Source organism: Oryzias latipes, chromosome 21 (assembly GCF_053564925.1).
Source record: "Oryzias latipes strain Hd-rR chromosome 21, Olatipes_Hd-rR_3.1".
Classification (NCBI taxonomy): Eukaryota; Metazoa; Chordata; class Actinopteri; order Beloniformes; family Adrianichthyidae; genus Oryzias; species Oryzias latipes.
Window position 1 is genome coordinate 9,584,115 of NC_136257.1, and position 25,006 is coordinate 9,609,120.

Below are 25,006 nucleotides of genomic sequence, written 5' to 3' on the forward strand. Positions count from 1 at the left end.
GGAGGGAGCGGGAGAAAGAGGAGAGGGAGAAACTACCCTGCTTTGAACACTTTTACACTTTCCAACAAGCTTTGTTTTTTAATTGGCTGAAATTAATCTTAGGGATGTAGATGCCTGATTTGCATTCATTAAAACCCAACCAAAAGAAGTCATGCTTAATTCCAATCAAATTTGCTTAATTATGCATGGCGAGATATTCCCAAATGAGCTTTGGATTTTTGTTCGAGCGGTTTATTTTTTTTTTTGTTTCCTTTAGCAAATAAAATGTAATGAAGCTGTCTTTTTTGTGTTCTACTGAATGTTGAGGAGCACATGCGAGGAGCACCTTGAGCCCGGGCTGAAAACAATGTTACTGCTAAAGTAATTATAAGAATCTGCATTTTTCATTGTTAATTGTGGATGTCAGCGTCATTAATTTTAATTTACGGCAGGCAATAAAATTAAGAATACTTTGTGCTGATGTTTTAAATCATGCCTGTGAAGGGGACACATAATGCAACTTAAATCTAAAGTAGATATTGATTGGGGTGGATGGTCTTTTCTATGAATCTTAAATAGGCAGATGCTGGGAATCTGCTTGAGACTTCACTTTTATGAGTTAAACTCCAGCAGCAGATAGCGAGGGCGCAATACAATTAAAGAGGCGTCAGCCCACGCACGCACAAGTGCACGCGCGTCCGCACACACTTAATCAGCTAACTGCATAACAACAGAAAATTGTTGCATCAAATGAGCACCCTCAGAAAGGAGTAACGACATCATCTAGATTTCTTTTCCACCATGCATTTGCAGTATAACACCTCGGCTCCGTCCATTTTTGTCGTACTTGGTTGTCAGTTGTGTTAATTAGATTGTGAGACGTTGTCACAGTGTTTGCACTGACTGAAGGCAGAAAGCAGGGGGTTTGAGGTGCAGCACAGTACTCCACGTTGGTCTGTGGGGGATGACATTATGTGTTTCTGCTCCAACACTTGATTTATAGCTTCATTTAGGCCGTGCCTGTACGAAACACATCCTGCTGCTGCAGGAGCTTTAGTGCATTGTAGTTTGAAAACAAAGGAAGAATAAAATTGATCTTTCTGGACACACACAAAATCAATGAATGGTTATTTCCTGTTCCACGGCATGTTAGTCCAACTGACTTACTAGATCCTTGAACTTTCCTGATGTCATTGTCGGTGGAAAGGAAGGCTTTTTAGAGTTCAGGGAGAACTTGAAGGGATGTTATTTCAAATTTCCTGGATCACAGACTTTTAGTTTTGCCTCGATTCTGAAAAGGTATTTTAAAACGTGCTTCAAGATCATATCTTTAATTTTTTTTTGTCAGGGACAAAAGCACTGCTTTGTTAAGTTACGCTCACACCGCCATTGGCAACAAGCGACCACTTCCAATGAAAAGTCTATGTAATTGCACGTTTCAAGTTTCAGCATTCAAAACTATTCCTTTTTTTTTTTTATTCATCGCTAAAAAAGTTTCTACGACCATTTTCAGGCCTATGAACGCCTGCTGAATGTTAAACCATGATGAACTCTGAACTCTGACTCACAGAAGTGCCAACTGTTTGAAAATTGATCATGGAGGGGGAAATTAAAAATAGCCGTCTTGGAATAGAGCTATGATAGAAAAAGCCTGGGGCAGGATTTGTGAGATTTGTACAGCTTTGACATTTCACACCGAACCTCTTCCAACTGCAGGTGATGGACAAGCGCCAGTAAACAGTAGAAAAAGAAAAAGGAGAAGCCCCTCCCTGCTTGTCCAGTGTGAACACCATGGACTACTAGACCCATGTTCAAGAACCTTCTTGAAAGTGCATCAGATGACGTGTGAACGTAGCATTCCAGCCACTGTGCGGGTTTTTACATTGAATTTGAGATGTTCACTTAATATTCCAGAGGATGTGTTTGTACCTGTTGTAAAATGCATTGTTTTTTTCCAGCAGGATGATTGTGTTTCCAGGTCTGAAAAAAACCCGACGGGGATGTTCAATTGTTCTCCGTTCTTCTGCTGGCTCCCAGCCAGCAGCTCCTTCACGACACAAGGAGCTGGTACTATCGGCTTCCCTCTCCTCTTCCTGCTTGCTTTCCTGTTGGTGACTGAAACGAGTTGCTCTAATGCAACAATGATGGTGATTCCACTCTGCTTATCCAAGCAGGTAAGTGCCTAAGCAGCTGCTTGTACTTTGATCCAATTTACTTCCTGAAATGTGCGCTTCCATGTAAACAGGCCTGCCTGAGTCGTCGTTCCTTCAAAGCTGAGGTAAAAAGTTCACATTATTATTGTTTGCTCCCTTTTCCTCCATTTCGAAGCGCTTTGTTGTCTGCAGCGTGCCGCTAACAGGCCTGCCAAATATAGAGCATATTTCACGTATCGGTTTAACATCACGGCAGCCGTTCCTGTCCACAATCGCTGGCAGGTTTCTGCAGGGGGAAAGCCGTAAAGCGAAGACCACAACCTTTAACATCATTGTGTGCTTGACTCATCCCCAAGGACGGGATTGATAAAAGATGATCAGTAGGAAAATGGATAGCACTGATTAAATAAACATCCTGGAAATGATCTCTGTGACCTGCGGGGAGCGCGGCAGTCACTCGCTCTTCGCCTGGGTTAAAGAATCAAGTGAGATGATTCATTTGACTGGCGCAGGTAGTTGAGTTTGATGGATCATTCCTAAAAGCATCATGGCTAATCTTCAGCTCCTCTTTTTTAGGTTATTCACAGATCAGTGAGTTTTCCGGCTAATCGTGGACCTGACGCTGCTCCTGTCTGTGTACATGGTATTCATCATACTCTGACAAGGAGAGTCCTTCAGACGACAAATAACCTTCAGAGAGAGGAGGCAGGCGAGCGGGATGTGTGCGGTTATTTTGGATACATTTCACAGTGGAGTAGGAAAGCTGCATGGGGAGATGTATGGTGTCCTTGTTGGCTGCAAAGAGATGGACCCCTCTCTGTTTCCTAGCATAATCATTCTGAGCCTCAGCCATGCCTTCGACAACTCAATCAGACAGCCCTCTACCTGTAAAGTGGCTGGGTTGATTTGATTGCCATTTTTATTGGATCCCGGTCACATAAATCAAACCAATGGGGACGTCTGTACAGACGTGACCACTCGTCATTCGCTAGTAGCCTTGGAAACATTGTTTCGGGGGCCGCGCGGCTGTCATTGAAGGTAAATCAGGGGTCTAAAGTTTCTTTCCTCCAACACAGGAGCATGAAGTTAAATCATCTTGAAAATTGATGCCACTGCTCCCAAGTGTTTTCACCTATCCTTTAGATAGAGTCCCATCAACTGTTGACAATGTCAGCACTTTCACCCTCTTCTGGAAGATGCTTCCTGTGCTCGGGCCTCCCTTGTTGCTTTCTGAAGATTCCGCTGAAGCAGTGGTCCCCGACCACCGGGACAGTTGGAACCGGGCCGCAAAAAACAAAACAAAACATTTTTTTGTTGTATTTATAATATGATCTTGAAGGAAGTTTTATTTTGAAAAACTACTGTGTTCTCTCCGCCAAATCTAACATGAGTTAGATGACCCGTGTCAAGCTGAGTGACCCGACGCATGTCACATGTCAAAAATACATCCATTGTTTCCTTAAAGAAGCTTCGCAGAACGCTAAATTAAAATCCTCAAGATAGTAAATTTAACAAAAAACAAACGTACCGTATTTGGAACTTTTTTTTTTTTGCAGAAAAGAGCCAGTGAGGAAACAACCTTTGACTTCAAAATAAAAGAAATCTGCATTTCACAGACAAAAACCAGGAGTGTTTTCTTCAAGTATGAATTTATTGTGGCAATTGTTCGCACAGACCAAAATAATCATGCATACTATTCAGCAAGCAGCTTTCTAATGCTGCTAATAAAGTTGTCCAAGCAGTGAAATTGCTTGAAAGTTGGCATCCGATTTTTTGGCTCCCACTTTGACAGTTATGGGTTAAAGGAAAATTTATATCACATTTAAATGGTTCCTTCATGAAATCTAGTGTACAAATAAAGTTGAAAGCAGCTGCAGACATTTAAAAAAAGGATAAAGATAAACTTTACCCTGAAACGTTTAGGGAAACAGGAGGCTAAAAAGCAGCGGGCTTTACTAACTTCTGCCCTAGGTGAGATCAGAATACAGAGTTTACTTTCAGGTAAAGTAGGACACCATTTTGTCTTTGAAAGTTAATGCATTGTTCAGCCGTGTCTGGTGAGCCTTTTGATTCAGTATGAAGTGATTAAGTCTATCATGTCCACCAGCGCTTACAGTGGGAACATATTAGATTAAATACAGGTAGCTAATTTCCTCCTCTGCATGGGTGAGTGGGAGTATGAATGAAAGTGATGCAAAATTAATTTAGACCTCTAAAATTTTGATCACGCCGAGGCTATTTTGGCTCTCATGATGACAAGTAATAGGGGGGTTGTTGCTTCCTAACCTCCCAATATTAACCACGCTTGCCTATAGGGCTTTCAGGATCAATTTCATTCAGCATAAATATCACTTGATCTGTAAAACAAATTAGAAACAATAAAAGCCATAAAAATGCAGCCGAGCTCTATTGAGATGTCCCTTCTAGCCATGTGTCAAGACTGAAGACATTAATGATACATGGAGGAGCGAAAATTACCATCTAGGATACGTCCGAACCAGTAAACTGGTAAACAAGCCGGCCGTTAGGAGTGGGGATGATTTGAATCAACAAGGGTGAACAGATATGGATACTCCACGCATTAGTGTTAATAGGAATAGATTATGGAGGGATTTCGTGGAGTGACCTTCAGTGCACTAATTGAAATAGTATTCCGAGTCAGCAGTGGAGTAATCAACTTAAACACAGAATCATAAATCATCATGAATAGCGCTGTCACAACCAAGCCATTAGCCTCGTGTTTTTTCCCCAGCAACCTCATGAAAATATCTGCCACACCGATCTGTAGGTTAATAGGAACAGAAATGGCATTTAGACTCTATTTGGATCAAATGCACTGTGAGCTTGAAAGTAGAACTTTGCTAATTTGCAGGTAATGTAAATTGATGTAGTAAGGGGCTGGAGATAGTTCAGGCAAGGAGTCGGCGCAATAACTCAGAGCAAAAAGAGCGCGCCAAGTTGCTGAAGCTTTTATCATGGCACTGCTTTGTGACAGCTTCTTCTTTCTCCGTCCGACAGTGGCGAGATATGCTATCAGGCAGGGATTAGGTAATCATGTTGGCTTACTGTGACCTTTGTCTTTTGCTATTAATTACAGCTGACAAAAACACAATAAACTGTGAGGCTACAGAGTCACACTTGTTCTCTCTGAGGATGTGTAACTAGGTTGATCGTTGTGCAATCCACCACAACAATGGAAGCGTGGACGTGCCATCGTTTGCACCAGCTTGTTCACTTTTTCTTTTGCACTTCGTGCCACATTTTCAAGTATGGACAGAAAGTGCTTTGTCAAAGTTAACAACATCTATATTAATATCAACAAGTGTTCTTGTGGTAAATAGCTTTTTAATTGCAACTAACGGGAATGAATTAGATACTAAACAGTCGCTTAGCGTCAGTAAAACGTCTTTCACACAACAATACCCAGCAAACTTGTCAGAAATGCTGATAAGAGGGCCGATCCTGAGTGCTTACACTGCATTAATCAAATAGCAGCTCTAATTAAAAGCGCTTTAAACAAAGATTTTTTTCTGAATGTTGCTCAGGTATGGCAATAATTTTTGATCAGCCAAGCCTGGAAGACAAATAATTAGAACTGCCACTGCGGCCTGATGAGTGATGTCAGCATCTCAGAGTGACCTTCCCCTGCTAATTAATTTTCATTCCAGGGAAAAAAGAACCCCGTTGTTGCACATTATTAATTGAGTTCATGAAAAGATGCACCTGATTAATTTTTGTTGATAATACTTGTCATTCTGGCTGCCGTTCGTAATCATTTTATGGGTTTTCATCTCAGTGTTTTTCAAAGTTATCCAAGTCATGCTTGCTGGAGATTACGCTGCAGGACTCACTGTATCTCGCTCGTATGCTTTTCATCTTTTACTTGTTTATAATTCGTAGAATTCAAAAAAGCAAGAAATCCAAGCTCCTAAATATGTCAGTACAACCTGAATCTTCTGTGAGATTATGATCAAAATCTAAAAAAATGACTCCTAAATTCATCTAGTTCATTAAGTAGGAGATTTTAAATTTCATAAAAGTTGCAAATCAGATTTTTATGGAAGGAAGTAGTCACATTTTAATCCAGAGATTTTATAGCAAAGAGTAATCTAATGTCTTGCCACATTTACCACCCAATGCTGTACTTTTTAGTTTTCTTAGTTTTTCTCCTCTAGGGTTTTTCTTTTCACTCTCAAACAATAATGAACAAACGTCAGAAGTGATATTAGATCGAGTGTCCTGAAGGCACTTTTCACTGCAGAGGCCAGGAATGCTAACGTTGTGTTTCTTAGGGGACTTTGTCTTTGAAAGCCCTTCACCATGGCTAAATTAATAACTTTCCTGTTCAGAAATAACTCAGATTAATTAACAATGAGGAAGTCTTTACTGGACTTTAGAACAGACGTGGCCCTAAAGAGGAAGTTTGTGTTTGGTACATTTTTCTTTTTCTATCTTTTTTTTTAGCAAATCTTTTGATGTTGGCAATCTTTTTCACACACTTAATGCAAGTTTTGTTTTTTCTTTTTTTTGTTTTCAAGAATGACCCCATTAAAAATTGGGGGTTTGGTGTTTTTAACATGTTCTTGTGGCATTTTTCTCATGATGGAGGAAATATATCACGCTAATTGAGTTTAAAACTGCACTTGTCAGGATTTCTTTATTCAAATTGTTGTGAATCAGGAGCAGACATAAAACATGCTGGCAGTTGTGACGTAGGTGCAACAGTCAGCAGACCACAAGCATCCATTTGGAGACGACTACATCCAACATTCATGTTTTCCTCGCCTGAGCTCAAAACTGTGTGTATAGACAGCTTCAATATTGCTCGCCATTTTCTTTGCACCGCTAATGTTACGTTGATATGTAAGGGGCTGTAAGCTAGCGAGATAGAGTGAAAACAAAGAGATGTTGGGAAGTCAGGGCGAACTTACTCAGAGCCAACAATCCACACAGTATTTTGATTTAGGCTAAAAACGGTAAAATCATAATAAAAAACAATATTTAAAAGATTATGCTGGGAATGCTTTTACAGTAGATCAAAAGTTGATGAGAGTGAGACTTATTCCATCAACTGAGATACAATTTAAACGTGTTTGCAATGGCAAGATTGTTTTACTTTTACCTAAGCAATAAAGGTTTTAAGGTTTTCAATTTTTACAGTGTTCTGTTTGGTCCACACCACCCTCAATTTACATATAATGTCTCCTTTGCATTTGAGAAAAACCTTCCAGACATTGTGGCAGATCAAACAAACTGACCTCAGTGCTAAAGAATGCTATAAAATTGTATTTCTTTTCTTGTGTGTGAACCCTAGATTCATTTATGACATATCTAACGAATCCCAAAGATCATAAGTGGCATAAGTAACAATAAACTATGGTGAATAAACTTAACCTGCCAAACCCCAAAATTGCATACTTATGCAAACAGAGTGCCATTGTTGTGTGTTTATGAAGTTGCTGGTTAAAAATCAAACTTGTATTGTATTAGAATTGATTGTGTAATTCAGGCACAGAAAGCCGTATTGAAATGAGGATCCAGCGAGCTTCACGATTTTGCCATGGTGAGATATGAAAGGAGGAGAGCAGGAAGGTCAAAACTGCTAAATGAAATCTGACCAGATGGCAAAGGCAGAGTGAGACAGGTGGGAGGCCCGTTGAAGAAAAGCCTCTGAAACAATATCGAGCTGCAGGAGCAGCCCTGGTACGGCGAAAATAAATCAGATACTCAAGGATCACTGGAGTACGACACACAGGAGGCTTTTCAAGAAAAGGGGATAAAAAAGTGCAACATAGTAGTCACCTCCTGTAGAAATGTTTTCTCTGAACATTTGTTGTAATCCAACAATTATCAGTATTTATTTGGAGGATCTTGGTTCTCAAATCCGGGCCTGGCTAGAACAACAGGTTGTTCTTTCAGAACCTCAATAGCATCCATAGGAAACAAGCAAGAACCCAAAGAGCCAATGAAACAGTCTGCAGCCTTTAAAGATGCTCAGACATTTGTCTCCCATAATGCATGTGTAGTACCATTGCTAATGTGGGACGCCCTGGCCTGTGCCAAAACGTCCCAGAACCTTGTCATGTACAAGCCACTGGGAGGGGCTTCAGAGTTCAGCAGCCTATGAAATATAAAGAGGCGTGGTAGAGGACTGAGGAGGAAACATCCAACTTTGAAATACAAAGACAGTTTCATACTCCTAAACGGTTCCATGTCAGCCCTTAACTTATCCAGAGGCTCCAGGATTCCCGCAATGGATTCAAATTCAACTTTATTTATGAAGCACTTTTCCTGCTACAGAACATCCCAAAGTGTTTTACATAAAATAAGAAATTAAAATTATAGTAAAAGTAGTATACAAAACAGTCCCCCCCCCACACACACACACTAACATGTTATACAAAAACAAACCGGGTTAAAACTGTCCATCAAATTAAAGCACAAGTAAATATTAAAAAGAAAAAACAAACTACTTTTCTTTCTTTTAACTTTTCTAAAAAGCTCCACAGAGGATGAAGCCCTCACATCCTCAGGTGGAGGGTTCCACAGGTGAGTCCCACAGTGCTAGAAAGTGAACACTTAAAGATTAGAGGGTCATAAACTAAAAGTAATTCAGAAAAAAATGAGGGTCTAATTCCATTAAGACTATTATAAACTGATAAATAATCTTAAAATCAATCCTAAAGCTGACTGCAGAGGTTTCAAAATTGGAGTAATGTTCTTCTTCTTCCTGGTCTTGGGTAAGATGTGTGCCGCTAAGTTTGAACAAGCTTAATAGTAGTTTGCTAAACTCCAGAAAGGAGGGCATTACAGTAATCTTTTTTAGAAGTTATAAAAGGGTTTATTAATATTTAAGCACTGGAGATGGATAGTACGGAGCCTGTGTCCTGACATTCAAAAAATAAAATATATTTCATTCCCACAAATTAATATCTTGTTCCCATAAATGAATATCTTGTTAGCACAAAATAATATTCCGTTCCCACGAAATACTACTTGATTCCCTTGAAATAATTAAGTTGTGCGAACGAAATAGTCACTTGTTCCCACAAAATAATATTCCGTTCCCACGCATTAATTCATTTCGTGCGAACGAAGTAATTATTTACGTCATAAGTGATTCATAAACATGGATTGCTGCTTCGCCTACCGGACATAGCTCCTATCTCCTAACTTCATAAACACGGTTGTGAGCAATAGGTTGCTCACAGCTGTGTTTATGAATCCCATGACGTGAATAACAGAATAATGATGAGCTAGGTAGCATGTAGCCTACTAGCCTTTGGATGTAAAGTGACTGCTAAAGAGTATGTTAATAAAAGACAAGTCCTGAATATTATTATTCCTATTCGACCCTAAACTACAAGACGGTCAGCCAGATGCCCGAATGCCGGCAAGACAAACTAAAGAGCTCTGCGGCGGAGCTAGGAGCTATGTCCAGAGAATCACTGCGGTGTGAAAATTGTGAAACAGCAAGCTTGGACATTCTAAATCTTATGATATTTTTCTTATATTCATTGAGACAATAATAAATTGATTGTTCTTGTTTTTCTTTTCCTGTCTTGAACCAATGTGGGTCAAAGAGACACAGAAGTTGGCAAACGAATGGAGAGCATATCCGTGTTTATGAATGACTTAATTGTTCGCGTCATATTTCGTTTTTCACGAAGTAATGATTTTGAGGGAACAAAATAGTATTTAGTGGGAACGGAATATTATCTTGTGGGAACGGAATATTATTTTGTGCGAACAAGATATTCATTTGTGGGAAAGAGATATATTTTCTTTTTTTAATGTCAGGATACGGGCTCAGAAGGATAGGCAGCATGTCTCTAATTTGGTTTTTCCGTGGCATTCCAAAAATGTTAATTTGAGCGTAAATAAAAATTTAGCCTTTCACAGCTTTATGTGTCCCCACAACAGTGGCTACAGTCGTTTATCCAGTGCCTACTTGTCCTATCAGACATGGACACAAACCAGCAATCGGAACACAATTTCATGTCTGACACATCACTATGTGGGTCCCTTTTGAGCAGGAGGTTTATGAGGTCAGCTGAGTACACAAAGCTAAATCAGGGTCAGGCAGGCAGGGGTCAATAGCAAGCATGAGAGCATCAGAGGAGAGACAGGGTAGTCAGGATCCAGACGAGAGTCGGGGCAGGTGGCAGGCAAATGAAGTCAGACACAGGGTCAGGAAACAGCCGATCAGATCAAGATACAACGCTCAATAATGAAGGCAGAGTGGCACAAACAATACCATGGGCCAGGTGTGCGACAGGAAGTATGTGCTGGGGGTTGCTGGGAGATGTTGTGTGGTTAGAACTCTGGGGACGGCTCCCGCCAATGACCAGAGAGCGAGACAGAGTTCTGACATCCGACAGAGGGTTACCTGTCAGTTTTCTTTTCTTTTGCAAATTTGCATCAAGTTTATTTGCACACCTTAATGCATGAGGCTCTAAAGCCACGTTCACACAGCCTCCAGCGATGCACGTTCAAGCAACCTCTCCCAATAAAAAATGTATACGCAAAAATGCGTAAACAGGCTTCTGTGCACAGCTGCGCAAGTTTCTATGACCATTTTCAGGCTCTACGTACAAAACGCGTTTCCATTGAACACAAGCTGAAAGTTAAAACCAAACTGAACTTTGACCAGTCAGAAACTCAGAGTGAACGTGGCGTATGGATGGCGTCCCCTATAACTCTTGGGAGTACCAATCATTAGAAAATTGATCATGGAGGAGAAATGAATAAATGCAGTTTGCGCCCCGCTGGAATGATATGAGATGTTGATTCACGTTCTCATTTCCCATCATTTAGCTACAATACCTTTCAGGGATTTTTTTGTTTGACTACATTTTTCTGTCCCAATCATAACACTCATCACATAAGTCATTGACTCCATTTGGTTCCCCACTTTCACTTGGTTGGTTGCAACCCACAGAGTATTTACATTAAAGTGAACTGCACCAGAGTTCATTAACAGCTGAAACTTGATGTCTGGTTCTGAAGGAAATAGCTTGTTTGGGTTGCACCAGATCAGATGACCTTTCACACCTGCCAAAGCATGAGGACAAGGAAAAAACCTCAATGTGGATCAAACTAGTGGGAATGTTCCTCTACTTACCAAATCTGCAAAAAGAACTGATGAATTTTTTATTAAAACTGTAATGGAACTGTTTTACATCTTTTCAACATGTCGTGAGTTTAATCATTCCAATGCTATTCTTAGAATTTGAAAAGAAAAAATTCTCTGAAGAAGCTCTTCTTTCTTGGACAGGCGGCGTTTGGCCTCAGTCAGCGAACGTTTCCACCTGCCAGCAGATGGCTCAGTCAAGCTCGTGTCCTCAGCTTCACCTCCTAGCCCACATATTCCCTTATTTTGCTGAAATTCAGCCGTTTGGGTTTGAACAGGAGTTACCAATAAGACAAGAAAGAGGAATAGAAATGTTGTTGGTGACATAAATAAAAGTGTCAAAATGGTATCTTACTTCCTGCACAAGCTGAGGCAAACAGCTAATTTTTCAGCAATGAAAACCTAAGTTTATAACAGTTCCAGTAAAAAAGGGAAGAGAAAAATAAATCGGCCTCTTGATGAAAAGTAATCTGTATGTTTTAAAGGAAATGTGAAGTTTAAAAAAAGAAGAGAAAAAGGAAACGTGATGAGACGATACTGCTTACATAATGTGGGAACAGTGTCAACAGGCACTTTACAGTCAAACATAAAGCTGATATAATCTGAAACCAGGATGGTGAGGGTTCGTGTAAAAACAGGATAAAAGACATTCTGCTAAAGATAAACACAAACAAAAGAACAAGAATGCTTACAAAAAGAAGAAAACGTAATGTCATAGGGTAAAAACGTAACAACACTTCTGATACACATACACATAGCCTCATTCGTGACACTGGAATCAAATTTAGATAAAGAAGACAAAAAAAATGAAAGCCACAAATGTCACTGTATGGCGTTGCTCTCGCCGCCCACTTTTGTACCCGGCCTCACTGAGTGAGCAGCTGCTACATGTCCCTCACTCTCCCCTTCAACCCCTGCCGCCATGGTCAGAACTGCATTGAAAAATTCATGGAAAAAAAACAAAATCTTTTTTTCAAAATGGCTGATTTTGTGTTGGTTTTATTTCCATGGTAACCATTTTGTTTCTTGGTCACCTACGGGTGACGACCAGGTCTACATTATTTTCAGAAGAATTGGCAAAAGTAAGAAAAAAAATTGGGGATTTCCTTGGCAACTGAGGTTTTTTGCTAACCATGCCCACATTCTTAATTTGTTCATACCGTATGTCATATTGTTTCGGTCAGGTTGAGCCAACGACTCATTTGAAATGAAAAATGTGCGAGTAACAGGGGAAAGTCACTTTTGCAAGCTCGCCACGCCGTTAAAAGTCTACAGCCAAGAATGCTGGAAGACTTAGGAGGCAATAGGACAAAGTCCCTAGGAGGAGTTTAAATGTGTAGAAGGTACTAAATGTTAATTTTTCTTTTTAAATTCCGCATGCTTCTTTCCGAGGTCAACGGTCACTGAAACTTTGGTTGTGGTCTTAAGCTGGTGGCATGCTTGTGAAATTTGTGAAGATCACTCAAATACAAGATTTCCGCCAATGTGGAAATTGGCAAATTTTAACATGAAATAGCTATCAAGCTGTAGGCCCTGTGGCCATCCACCAATCATTTCATAACTTCTTTTGGATATCCCCGACACATGTGTTTAAGGCTATGTCTTAACTCCTTCCCTACACGCTATAAAGTGCGTTCCCCACTTTGTAGGGCTGTCCGAATCTACAATCTACATGAAGAAACAGTGTGCTCCAATGCTCACTAGATTGGAGAAGATACACCACAATGCATTGCGTTTGAAAAAAGTTTTGTGAAAAATTATGTTTAAATATATTTTTTAACAAACTATCAACGTTTTTATCATCAGAACACAGTGGATTCATAAATGGTCCATGAAAGATTTTAATATTTATTATGTTTTAACTTAGTAAAATTGTGACATCATATTTGCTGTTTAAACATTTTTTTTACTTTTAAAATTACTTTTTACTTTTAAAATCCAGGGCACTAGATAGTTTCGCACTATGTTTCTTTTTTAGTAGTTAGGGATTAGGGAGGGAATTTAGAAATTAATTTGCTTTTCTCTTTTTTTACCCCCATAAGAAATTTTGGCCCAACACCTTTTTCTTTTTTGCTTTTTCCTACTGTGATGTCATCGTTCTTTATTCATAGTCATTTATTTTTATTTTTTTATGTTTTTGAGTATGTGGCGGGGGCAACAATCATGCTTAAAGGAAGAACAAAGAATTGCAAAAATAATCTGGCCTTGGCAGTCCAGGACTGCTGTTGGCCAAAATAATAAAAGCAAAAGAGGGAGAAAAAAAAGACTAAACACAGAGGTAAATTTTGGAAATCTGGAACTGAACAAACATTTAAACTATGGAATTTAACCAACTAAGACATGAGAAGCATTGCTTACTTCTAATCCTATACTTTTAAGATGACTCAACAACAAATTGCACACAGTAAACATCAAATATATAGATATATTTTACAGACATTAAATGTTATGTGCTTAAAAAAAATCCAGTGTATCTGGTTGCTCTCAAATAATGGAACATCCCAAGTATATTTCCTTTCCTTTGTTCTCTAGAGCATTGCACTGATATGATTCACGTTTTCATTGAAATATCAAGGTTGTTTAAGGAGATGCTTTGAGACAATGAAGAGTTCATCAAACATGTAAATGCATCTGTGCTCCTCTTTGTCTCCGTATTTTTACAATTTTACACCATTCAGTTTTGCTCATTACAATTTGTTTTTATTCATCTTTTTTTTTCATAGAAAATACCTCTATGGCCACAAAGTCTGCTGCAGTGTGATAAGCTGCAAATGTGGAGACGTGTCTGAAAACCCATTAAGTATTAATAATGCCAAAAAGGTTCCTGTTAATGAAAATTTGTAATTGATCTGAAGAGTCGTATTTGAAATGCGAGATGCCATTGAGACGGCATAAATGTGGGTTTAATGGATACGTCGACAGCGCGGCCGTATTGTTCTTGATAGCAGAAGCTGATGTGAACACTGCGCGCTTGTCATTGTTGCAAAACTATTAATACATCTGTAATTATGATGTGCGAAATGTTGATTTTTCTTTTTTTCCGCTCACTCTTTCTCTGTAGTATTTGATATGCTCAGCACAATGAGGAGATGAATTAGGACTAATAAACAGGTCTCATGATTCTGTCTCTAATTGGAGGATCATTATATCTCTTCCAGAGAGATGCCCAGAGCTAAAGCCTTTAACAGCATGATTTCAAACAGGACACAAAGGCCTTAATGAATACTCCTGTGACTTCACAGTATCTCCTCACAAAGGGAAGCCTGAATTCTGTTTTTATCTCTGACAAAGTTTCTTATAATTGTTAAACTGAGGTACAGCCCTGATCATTGAAAATCATACTAATTATGGTGGCCTTGCTTTATAACTTCAATACTTAAGGAAGCACTTGATAAAGTTGCCGTTGGTTTCCATTTTCTTTTTCACCAGCCTGCCGGAGGTGAATATCGGAAAGAAATCGGATATTACGGGTGACGGGGTTTATTGCTTTGCAAAATTCATGCGTTCGTAGAATGCATTACAGGACAATAAGGGGAAACATGTAGAGCAAATATACCGCATGCTCGCCAAATGTGTTTAAATCTCTTGGTGCCGTTTGTTCCCATCAGCTACACTGATGGGGTCATTAGAGAGCCACTGCGGCTAAGCTTTGCAGCTCTCTCTTCTCTAAATGGCTCTGCAGGATGGTTGAACAACCTTCACATGGTTCTGTGGCCCCACAGCGTTTCACTAACGCTAAAAGGTCGTAGTGGTGGAGATGGGTGACAAAAGCACAACTGTTAAGAAATGCAAATGGGTGTTCTCGTGCTGTTTTTTTTTTTGTCTTCACACTCCTACATTCATTTTAGTTTGCTTTAAGTTTTTTACTGATGCTGCATTGACCACAACATTTGGGACGCCTCTATGCAGCACTTATTGCCTTAGTCACAGCTGTCCTTACAGATGGGTAAGGGCTGTCTGTGTCATGGTGCCTCGGTCTGACTCCTCCCCCTCCCAGCTCTGCTCTGCTCCTGACTCTCAGCTGCATCCTATCTTCTCATCAAGCCTCTGCTCTTCATAAGGAGACCCAGCTCCAGCATTCATCGCCAGTCCGTTAACCCTGATGGTGCTTAGTCACGTTGTGATTCACGTCTGGCTCCCTTAGTCTTGTGCCTCGCTAATTGAACCTTGTTTCCTCTGCCTCAGGTTAATCTCAAGCCACGTGAGTCCTGAGTCTACACCACCTCGAGCAGCAGCTGTCTCTATCTCCAGGCTGACGCCTTCCTTCCTCAAGATCCACAGTCTCAGCGCTCCGCAAGAACTCCAGCCACGCCACTCGCCAAGAACTCCAGCCTCGACTCCCTCAAGAGCCTATGCCACGCTCCTCGTCAGTTACACCAGCCACCCTCCACATCTACTGTCACGTCTGCTCACTGCCCTGTCTGGATCAGTAAAATAAATCCTTCTTACCAACCTTTTACCTGTTTTTCCTTCTGGGTTCCAGCACTTGGGTCCGCTTCGTGTTCTGATCATGACAGAACGGACTGGCCACCACCCCGACCCAGCTGACCCAGAAGGACTCCGTCTGGCAGTTCAACAGCAGGGCATCATGCTTGGACGTCAAGCCGACACATTGAACCAAATGGCCTCCGCCCAGCAGGATTTATTTCGGCGTCTGGATAGCATGACACAGACTCTGTTGGAATTGACTAGACAACAATCCAGCTCCGCAGCCCCAGCACCACTTCCGTCTCCCAGCGACCTAACTGCTTCCGTTTCTGCCTCGGCCCCGGAAAACTACCGATTACAGCCTGAGCCGTTCCATGGTGATGTAGAGGCATGCGGGGGTTTCTTATTGCAGTGTCAACTCCTCTTCCAGCAGGCCCCCCGTTTCTACCACTCGGACCACTGCAAAATTACGCTCATTGTCAATGCCCTCAGGAGTAAAGCGCTGCAGTGGGCCCAAGCCTTCCTGGCGGCCAATCCCATCTCCCACCTCCCCTTCGAAAGATTCATTGGTGAGTTTCGACTCGTTTTTGATCAGCCTAGAAAGCAGGAAGAAGCCACCAGACGTTTGCTGAGCCTCAAGCAACGCAATCGATCTGTCAGCGACCATGTGATTGATTTCCGGATCCTAGCAGTGGAGGCTGGATGGTCTGACCCGGCGCTCAGAGGCATTTTTTATCAGTCCTTAAATGAAAACATAAAAGATCACTTGTGCTCACAGCCTGAAGCTTCATCATTTGAAGAACTAGTTTCCGCCGCTTTACGTTCCGACACCCGTCTCAGAGAACGTAATCATGAACGTAACTCCTTACCTCGTAAACAGCCATCCGCTAATCTGTCTCCGTTCCCAGTCCACCTGGCTGATTTTTCTCCACTCAGACCACGCGAACCCCCAGTGGAGCCTATGCAGGTCGGCCATTCCAAGCTGTCTGCTGAAGAGCGGCAGAAGCGTAGAGATGAGGGGTTGTGTTTCTACTGCGGTAATCACGGCCATCAGGTTTCCCAGTGTCCGCTCCGTTAAAACTCCCGAACCCCCCGCTAGATGACAGGCCGCGGGCGGGTAAGTTTGTCGCTCCCACTTCTAAGGATTTTTTTTACATCTCTGTCAAGTTATGTTTTGGAACCGTTGTTACTGAAACTCATGCTCTGGTTGATTCGGGGGCCGAACAAAGCCTTATTGATCTTGATTTGGTTAAATCCCTCTCGTTGCCCACGGAGCCCTTAGACACCCCCATAAAAGCTGCCGGTTTGGGGGGTCAACATCTCTCGTTTATTACCCATCGTACTAAGCCTCTTCAGCTCATTTCATCTGGTAATCACCACGAGTACATCCAATTTTTTGTTACTCATGCTCCGCAAAATCCTGTAGTATTAGGCTACTCCTGGCTTAAAACCCACAATCCCCAGTTTGACTGGGTGCACCAGCGCGTTATAACTTGGAGTGCTTTTTGTCTTGCTAACTGCCTCCAGTCCGCTATACCTGCTATGCGGCCCGCTGCCACCATAAATTCGGAAAACATTGACCTCACGTCAGTACCCGCCTGTTATCATGATTTCAAAGCGGTCTTTAGCAAGTCTAAGGCTAATTCCCTGCCACCTCATAGGCCTTATGATTGCGCCATAGAACTCCTCCAAGGGGCTACCTTGCCCAAAGGTCATCTGTTCAACCTGTCAGGTCCCGAGAAAGCTGCCATGGAGTCTTACATCCATGAGGCACTTTCGTTCGGTCACATTCGCCCGTCTTCCTCTCCGGTTGGTGCAGGTTTTTTCTTCGTTGAGAAAAAGGACAAAACTTTACGACCTTGTATCGATTATCGTGAGCTCAACCAAATTACTATCAAAGATAAATACTCTCTCCCTCTTATTAGTTCTGTGTTCGACTCTGTTCAAGGTGCTCACATTTTCTCCAAACTCGACCTTCGCAACGCCTACCACCTAGTCCGCATGAAGGAGGGCGACGAGTGGAAGACCGCATTTAACACTCCTCTGGGCCACTACGAATACCTGGTCATGCCCTTCGGCCTCACTAACGCCCCCGCGGTTTTCCAGAGGCTCGTCAACGACGTCCTCCGGGATTTCATTAACCGGTTCGTCTTCGTTTATCTCGACGATATTTTGATTTTCTCTCAGGACCCCGTTCAGCATGAAAACCACGTTCGCAAAGTCCTTTCTCGACTCCTTGAAAACCAGCTTTTTGTTAAGGCTGAGAAATGTCAGTTCCATGCCTCCTCTATCCAGTTCCTCGGGTATATTCTTGAGTCAGGCAGTATCCGTCCAGACCCAGCTAAACTCGAAGCAGTCTCTCAGTGGGAACCTCCTGAAACCCGCAAAAAGTTGCAACAATTTCTGGGTTTTGCCAACTTTTATCGCAGATTCATAAGAAACTACAGCAGCATTGCGGCACCCCTCACTCAATTAACCTCCATCTCCAAGCCCTATAAATGGAATTCTGAGGCCCAGACCGCTTTTGACTCTCTCAAGTCTCTGTTTGTCACGGCTCCTATTCTCATCCAACCTGACCCCTCAAGGCAATTTATTGTTGAGGTTGATGCTTCGGACACTGGTGTTGGTGCGGTTCTCTCACAAAGAGAAAACACTTCAGGAAAACTCAAACCCTGCGCCTTCTTCTCCCGGAAACTTTCTCCAGCAGAACGTAACTACGACGTAGGAAATCGCGAGCTGCTGGCCATAAAGTTGGCGCTGGAGGAGTGGCGTCATTGGCTGGAGGGAGCTAGCCAACCTTTCATTGTGTGGACCGATCATAAAAACCTGGCCTACTTAAGATCTGCCAAGAGGTTAAATTCTCGTCAAGCTCGGTGGTGTCTATTCTTTGACAGGTTCAATTTTACTATTACTTACAGACCAGGCAGCCGAAACACCAAACCTGATGCGCTTTCCCGGAGATTCAGCCCTGACAATGCCTCTGCTGCTACCATGATCATCCCTCCTACCTGCATCGTGGGGAATCTTATTTGGGACATTGAGAACCGCGTCATGAATGCCCAAGGTGAGGAGCCTAACCATGATCCCTGTCCTGACGGTGTCCTCTACGTTCCCACCTCTCTCAGATCCGACGTTCTCTCCTGGGGTCACAACTCTCGTATTGCCTGCCATGGAGGGGTTTTCCGCACACTCAATCTAATCCGGAAAAGGTTCTGCTGGCCCAACATGGAGAGGGATGTGCGTGAGTACGTTGCCGCTTGCACCACTTGTGCTAGGTCCAAATCATCTAACTCGCCTCCTTCAGGCCTACTTCACCCATTGCCCACTCCTCACAGACCCTGGTCCCACATTGCTGTGGATTTTGTTACCGGTTTGCCCCCCTCTCTAGGCAATACAGTTATTTTTACTATCATCGATCGGTTCTCTAAAGCAGCTCAGTTTGTGCCACTTCCCCAGCTACCTACCGCCACCGAGACCGCTGACATCCTAGTACACCATGTTTTTCGTCACCATGGGATACCCGCCAACATCGTCTCCGACAGGGGCCCTCAGTTCATATCCCAAGTTTGGAAGGCTTTCTGTTCAGCTCTGGGCGCCACAGTCAGCCTTACCTCCGGTTACCACCCCCAATCTAATGGCCAAGCGGAACGGGCAAATCAGGAGCTTGAGGCGGCTCTTCGCTGCCTGGCAGCTCAGAATCCTGCCGACTGGGCCAAGTATCTAGTTTGGATTGAATATGCTCATAACTCCCACACTTCATCTGCCACGGGGATCTCCCCTTTTGAAGCCTCTCTTGGTTACTCTCCGCCTCTGTTCCCTTCTCAAGAGCTGGATTTGGCAGTGCCCTCGGTGCAACACCATCTCCAGCGCTGCCAACGCGTGTGGACCCAGACCAGGGCTGCTCTAATTCGTACTAAGGAGAGCAACTGCCGTGCTGCCAATCGCCACAGGGTTGTGGGGCCCACATATCAGGTTGGACAGAAGGTGTGGCTTTCCTCTAAGAACATTCCTCTACAGTCTACTTCTCGCAAGCTGGCTCCCAGGTTTATTGGTCCTTACGTCATCGACCGCATCATCAATCCTTCCTGCGTCCGTCTTCGCCTCCCTGCGGCCCTCAAGGTACACCCCACATTCCATGTTTCTCATCTTAAGCCTGTTCTGGACAGCCCTTTGTGCCCGCCGTCCGTCTCCCCTCCACCCACCCGTATCATTGATGGCGCTCCGGCGTTCGATGTGTCTCGCATCTTGGATGTTCGTCGTCGTGGCCGTGGTCGCCAGTATCTGGTGGATTGGGAAGGGTACGGTCCTGAGGAACGCTCCTGGGTCTCCCGTTCCCTCATCCTCGACCCTTCCCTCATCGCGGACTTCTACCGTGCCCACCCTGATCGGCGTCCGGGACCGCCTGGAGGCGGTCGTTGAGGGGGGGGTACTATCATGGTGCCTCGGTCTGACTCCTCCCCCTCCCAGCTCTGCTCTGCTCCTGACTCTCAGCTGCATCCTATCTTCTCATCAAGCCTCTGCTCTTCATAAGGAGACCCAGCTCCAGCATTCATCGCCAGTCCGTTAACCCTGATGGTGCTTAGTCACGTTGTGATTCACGTCTGGCTCCCTTAGTCTTGTGCCTCGCTAATTGAACCTTGTTTCCTCTGCCTCAGGTTAATCTCAAGCCACGTGAGTCCTGAGTCTACATCACCTCGAGCAGCAGCTGTCTCTATCTCCAGGCTGACGCCTTCCTTCCTCAAGATCCACAGTCTCAGCGCTCCGCAAGAACTCCAGCCACGCCACTCGTCAAGAGCTCCAAGCACGCCACTCGCCAAGAACTCCAGCCTCGACTCCCTCAAGAGCCTATGCCATGCTCCTCGTCAGTTACACCAGCCACCCTCCACATCTACTGTCACGTCTGCTCACTGCCCTGTCTGGATCAGTAAAATAAATCCTTCTTACCAACCTTTTACCTGTTTTTCCTTCTGGGTTCCAGCACTTGGGTCCGCTTCGTGTTCTGATCATGACAGTCTGTGGTTAAAAAAACGAGGAAATATTGTGTGCATGGAACTCGCAGGTGGGGTTGAGCAAAAAGGTTTATGCACATTTTTGTACAGGCCTGCTGCAGGCGACAGGCTGTAGTGAACTTTTAAACAACGCGCTCTGTGCTTGCAAACTTACTGTTAGATTGTGTGGGTGTCATTTGGGCACATTCGTATCACATGCACACCTTGTGCTTGCAGCATTGCGAATGCAAGTGGTCTGTAAGTAGCCATTGTGGGCATCGTACTAACGACTAGAGTGTGGCGTAGGGGCGTTGTATGATATATTCCCTCGTACATCAGAAGTGCCTGACATACCACATGCAGGACATTGGTATGTTACATTTTCATGACGTCCCCATACAAGTCGTGCAAAGACAAACCTGCGCTCATCTTGGGGGTGGATTTAGTGCAGAGGTAGAGCGGTCAACAGAGGTAGAGCAGGTCAACCTCTGATGGCAGATTGCAAAATTTGGTTCCTAGGTGCCCATGTGTCGAAGTGTCCATGGGCAAGACACTGAACCCCACATTGTTCCCTGTGGTTAAGTTGTGTTGGCTTCCCGTCTGGCCTTCGCAGATTCGGATGGTTCAGGACGTACAAAAATGAAATGTGCAGTTGGGAAATGAAAAGACACACAAGAGTCTGCATGAATTTTCCGACCTTTTGCAAAAGGGGAGAGGTGGAGAAACACGATCTGTTAGGCTCTGTGGCTGTCCGCTCTCTCTGTCCTCCATGCAAAAAGACTTTTTTATTATTCAGTGAAGGAAGATAAAAACATACAAAATACTTCATTAGAATGGTGTGTTTTTGTCTAGTTTGCATTGCAGGTGTCGTGGCTCCATAAGCACTCCAGTACAGAAAGAAAACAGAGACCAAAAGTCAAAAACAGGCCTACTGGTGACCTTGGCACATATTATCTGTTACTGAGGGCAGGAATCAAGCATATTTCTGTAACACAATATACATGCATGTATAAAATCCATTAAATGCATTATAACAAGAACATAGAAAATATAATAGAACCCCTGTAATGCATAATGAAAAGATCATAGAAAATATTATGGAACCCCTGTTCACCTCAACAGTTGGCGCCAGTGTTCAGCAGCAGAGCCACCATTAGTGTGTAAAAGTGTGTGCATGGGTGAGTGGGACTGTGACAGTAAAGTGCATTGGGCCTTCTGAGAAGGTAGTGAAGGTAGTGCTACATAATCATACGCTATTGACCATTTACCCCAAGATGCGTCTGCATCTGTCTACGACCCTCTATAGCCCGAAACCTGCAGCCCGCATATGGGTCAACTCCTGAACTGGTGCATGTGACTCATGGTGCATAAGGAGAGGCTCCTTTAACATGATCACCCCCCCAACAGCTGCAAAAGCAAAAGTGCTGAAATCATCGAAACGCCGAGCAGAGGGAACTGACGGCTTTTGCATATCACACCTCCTCTATGGCTTTAAGGCAGAGGGTGAACGAGGTCAGCTCAATATGCATATGATTTTGGGGTTACATCTGAAGTTTGGGTTTTAAGCTTCTTGATGAAAGACAGCCATGAATAAATGTAATCTTTTCTCTCACATTTGGTCATTTGCTGAGATCATGGAAAAAAGTCTTGGGATGTGCGATGGCTGTTAATATTCTTTATTACTGTTCCTTAAGGTTCATTGTCCTCTTGAAACACTCAGTGAATGTGCAATTTCACTGATTTTATATCTACTTCACAAAGTAGTGGTTTTTGATAGATTTATCCCACAAAAGTTAGATGATTAAAATTTATTGTTGATGTTTTAGACTTTTTTCTTTAATCACAGGTGAATGGAAAAAGTTAAGACCGCACCAGAAATGAACGTATTTGTTGAACAATGAAGAAAACTGAAAAAAAGAGGAGGGCAGACTGTCAAAGGATTGAGCTGCATTCATCTGCTAACCTGTTCAAGGTGCGTCTGGTTGATGTCCTCCTCTTTGGTGGGGAACATATGTCCACAACAGCTGTGCCACCATGAATAGGCAGTGATTGTGTGCGAGCTTGCTGCATTTCTGGGAGCCGCGCCAAGTCTGAGCGGAGCGAACTGTCCCATTTTTGATACGAGTGTTGCACCTGATTTACATGTCTCTTTTTTTTCCCCCTCGCAAATGGCGGACATTCATTGCGGCCAAAATTGCACCTGACTTGAAAGATCGAATTTTTCTCAGAACAAAGATACCGAAGTGGTGATTGTGGGACTTTTCAATGTCTTGTGGGGCATGATTTCAGGAGCTGTGTTGCTGCCCCCCTTTCTTTAGTGAAAGAAACTAGTTGTACATATGATAAACACCACGTGGTGCGGATATGATAGACATAAGTGAAGGCCGTGGCAGCTTTTTAGACATTACATAAAAAAAGAAAGATAGGTAAAGCATTGTATTAATATTTTAACATAGAAATGTTGGACTTGTGAAGAGTAGCCCAGATGTTTGGTATTCGACTGATCCATGTGTAACTCCGGTGTCTTCCCAAATCGTTTTTTGACATTTTCTTTCTTCTATTCACAGTAATATCAAGAAGATGACTTTTTTTCCTGTCAGCAATGGTTTCAGACCTTCCAATGCTCTTTCTTTTCAGAATTTTCCCCACTCAAATCAAGTCTGCGTGACTATGTTTAAGTGATGATTATATGAGAACTGGACTTAGTGACTCCTCCCCTCTTACTTTCCAAACAGGAAGTACCCACTGGCTCCAAGAAGCCAAAATGCCATAGGCCTCTATTGAGAAATAAACAGCTATTACTCAGTCATTCTATTTATCAGAATAACCATTCTTGCTCTGCTACCTTTTTTTTGTGTTCTTGATAATCCTATTTTTTTGTGATATTTTTTCTGTAGTACAAGCTGTTCAAGTTAGAAACTGACCAATCAGATGCCTCAATAAAAGTAATCTCATGTTAAACATTTCAAAGGTAGGGGTGTCTTCCAACAAGCTCATTCCTTAATGGTGAGAGTAGTTGCCAAAGGGATTTTGACTCTGACCAAACACTGCTTATTGACGTCCGCTTCCAACATAGCAGCATCCAAATTGAGAAAAAATAGTGACTGAATTGACTGCATTTACAATGGGGCTCATTTTCTATGGATGATGTCACACTCACTCAGTCCAGTTCTCATATTCTGTGAATGGTGACTATCACAATAGAAAAACAACCTTAAAGTCTCTAATCACAATGTAAGTTTGTGATTATAGAAAACAATGTGCAGGCTGGGTGGAACACTGTCTGAACCCATTTGGGATGTAAATCGTTGTCATTAGTTTCAAGTTAAGTCTTTGCTCTTTTTCTCTTACAGTTTTAATGAGATTAGAATTGTAGCAGAATTATATAGATTTCCCATCTGTTCCTCTGAGTCAAGTATTTACTACCAGGTACCTCTTCAACCATATTGAAAAATAATTATTGGTTTGTCGAACATGATTAAAAAGCAATGTCAGTCTTGAAAATTATTATAATGTGCAATAATGTCCTCATAACACCTTGTATTAATGTAAATTTTCATCAAATGATGAAAAGTATGGTGGCAAACACAAACACGGAGACCCTGAAATAATAATCTCAGTCACTCAGAGTAGAACATCACTTACCTGAAGTGGGTTGGGTGTCTTGACTGGAGTTTAGCCCCCCAACCATCCACACATTTAAGCTCCTGCAATGGACTGATACATAGGGTGAACCAGCCTTCGTGTGACAGTGGCTGGGATAGGCTCCAGCATCATCATGACCCTGGAAAAATATTAAGCGGATATAAAAGATGGATGGAGAATGTCAAAAAATGTACATGTGTTTTGGAAGTAAAATCAGACTTGAGTTGCTAAGAAGTTGTTCCATTTTAAAACCAGCTTCCAGTGGGCTTTTGAAGAACTGCAACATTTGAAACAACCTTTAAAACAAAGTGTGAGACCTTGGTAAAAAACACCTTTTTTTTCCCTGAGCTCACATCATTCCATTTCCATCTAATAAGGCTTGAAAGAAAATAACACATTTGATTGTAAATAAGGTTGGTCCAAACAAAGGTCTATGGGTGTAAAGTCCTGTTTTAATTTCTGATCCATACATTTTTCAATATCTCTCCCTCATCTTAATGATACCTCACATCTTGTTCTTTTTTAAAAATGATTCCCTCCAAGTTAAAGACACTGTCATCAGTCAGGATATTTATGTTCCCTCTCCACAGTGTCCTCTGCCCGTGCGACTTAGACACAGTTTTTCAGGCAGAAACTGTCATGACAGCTCATCATCTTATTGCTGACATATTTAATTCTGG

General features: G+C 42.5%; 1 protein-coding gene across 3 annotated transcripts in view; it reads left to right on the forward strand.

Annotated features, from left to right (window-relative positions):
* The window catches only part of LOC110017411 (uncharacterized), a 28,954-nt gene extending 13,232 nt beyond the window's left edge, over positions 1 to 15,722 (forward strand). Inside the window, exons 2-5 of one of the 3 annotated variants that reach the window (XR_013652913.1) lie at positions 1,696 to 1,847; positions 1,938 to 2,153; positions 2,225 to 2,257; positions 2,709 to 3,755. Coding sequence is in view for 1 of the 3 variants with exons in the window: in XM_078940039.1 (XP_078796165.1) it covers positions 1,696 to 1,853; positions 1,938 to 2,153; positions 2,225 to 2,257; positions 15,451 to 15,477 (434 nt within the window). In the remaining 2 variants the exon portion in view is untranslated. Of the gene's footprint in view, positions 1 to 1,695; positions 1,854 to 1,937; positions 2,154 to 2,224; positions 2,258 to 2,708; positions 3,756 to 15,239; positions 15,371 to 15,450 lie in introns of those variants that run through there. The other 2 variants (XM_078940039.1, XR_013652912.1) reach the window with 2 other exon arrangements.
* The last annotated feature ends 9,284 nt before the right edge of the window (positions 15,723 to 25,006 follow it).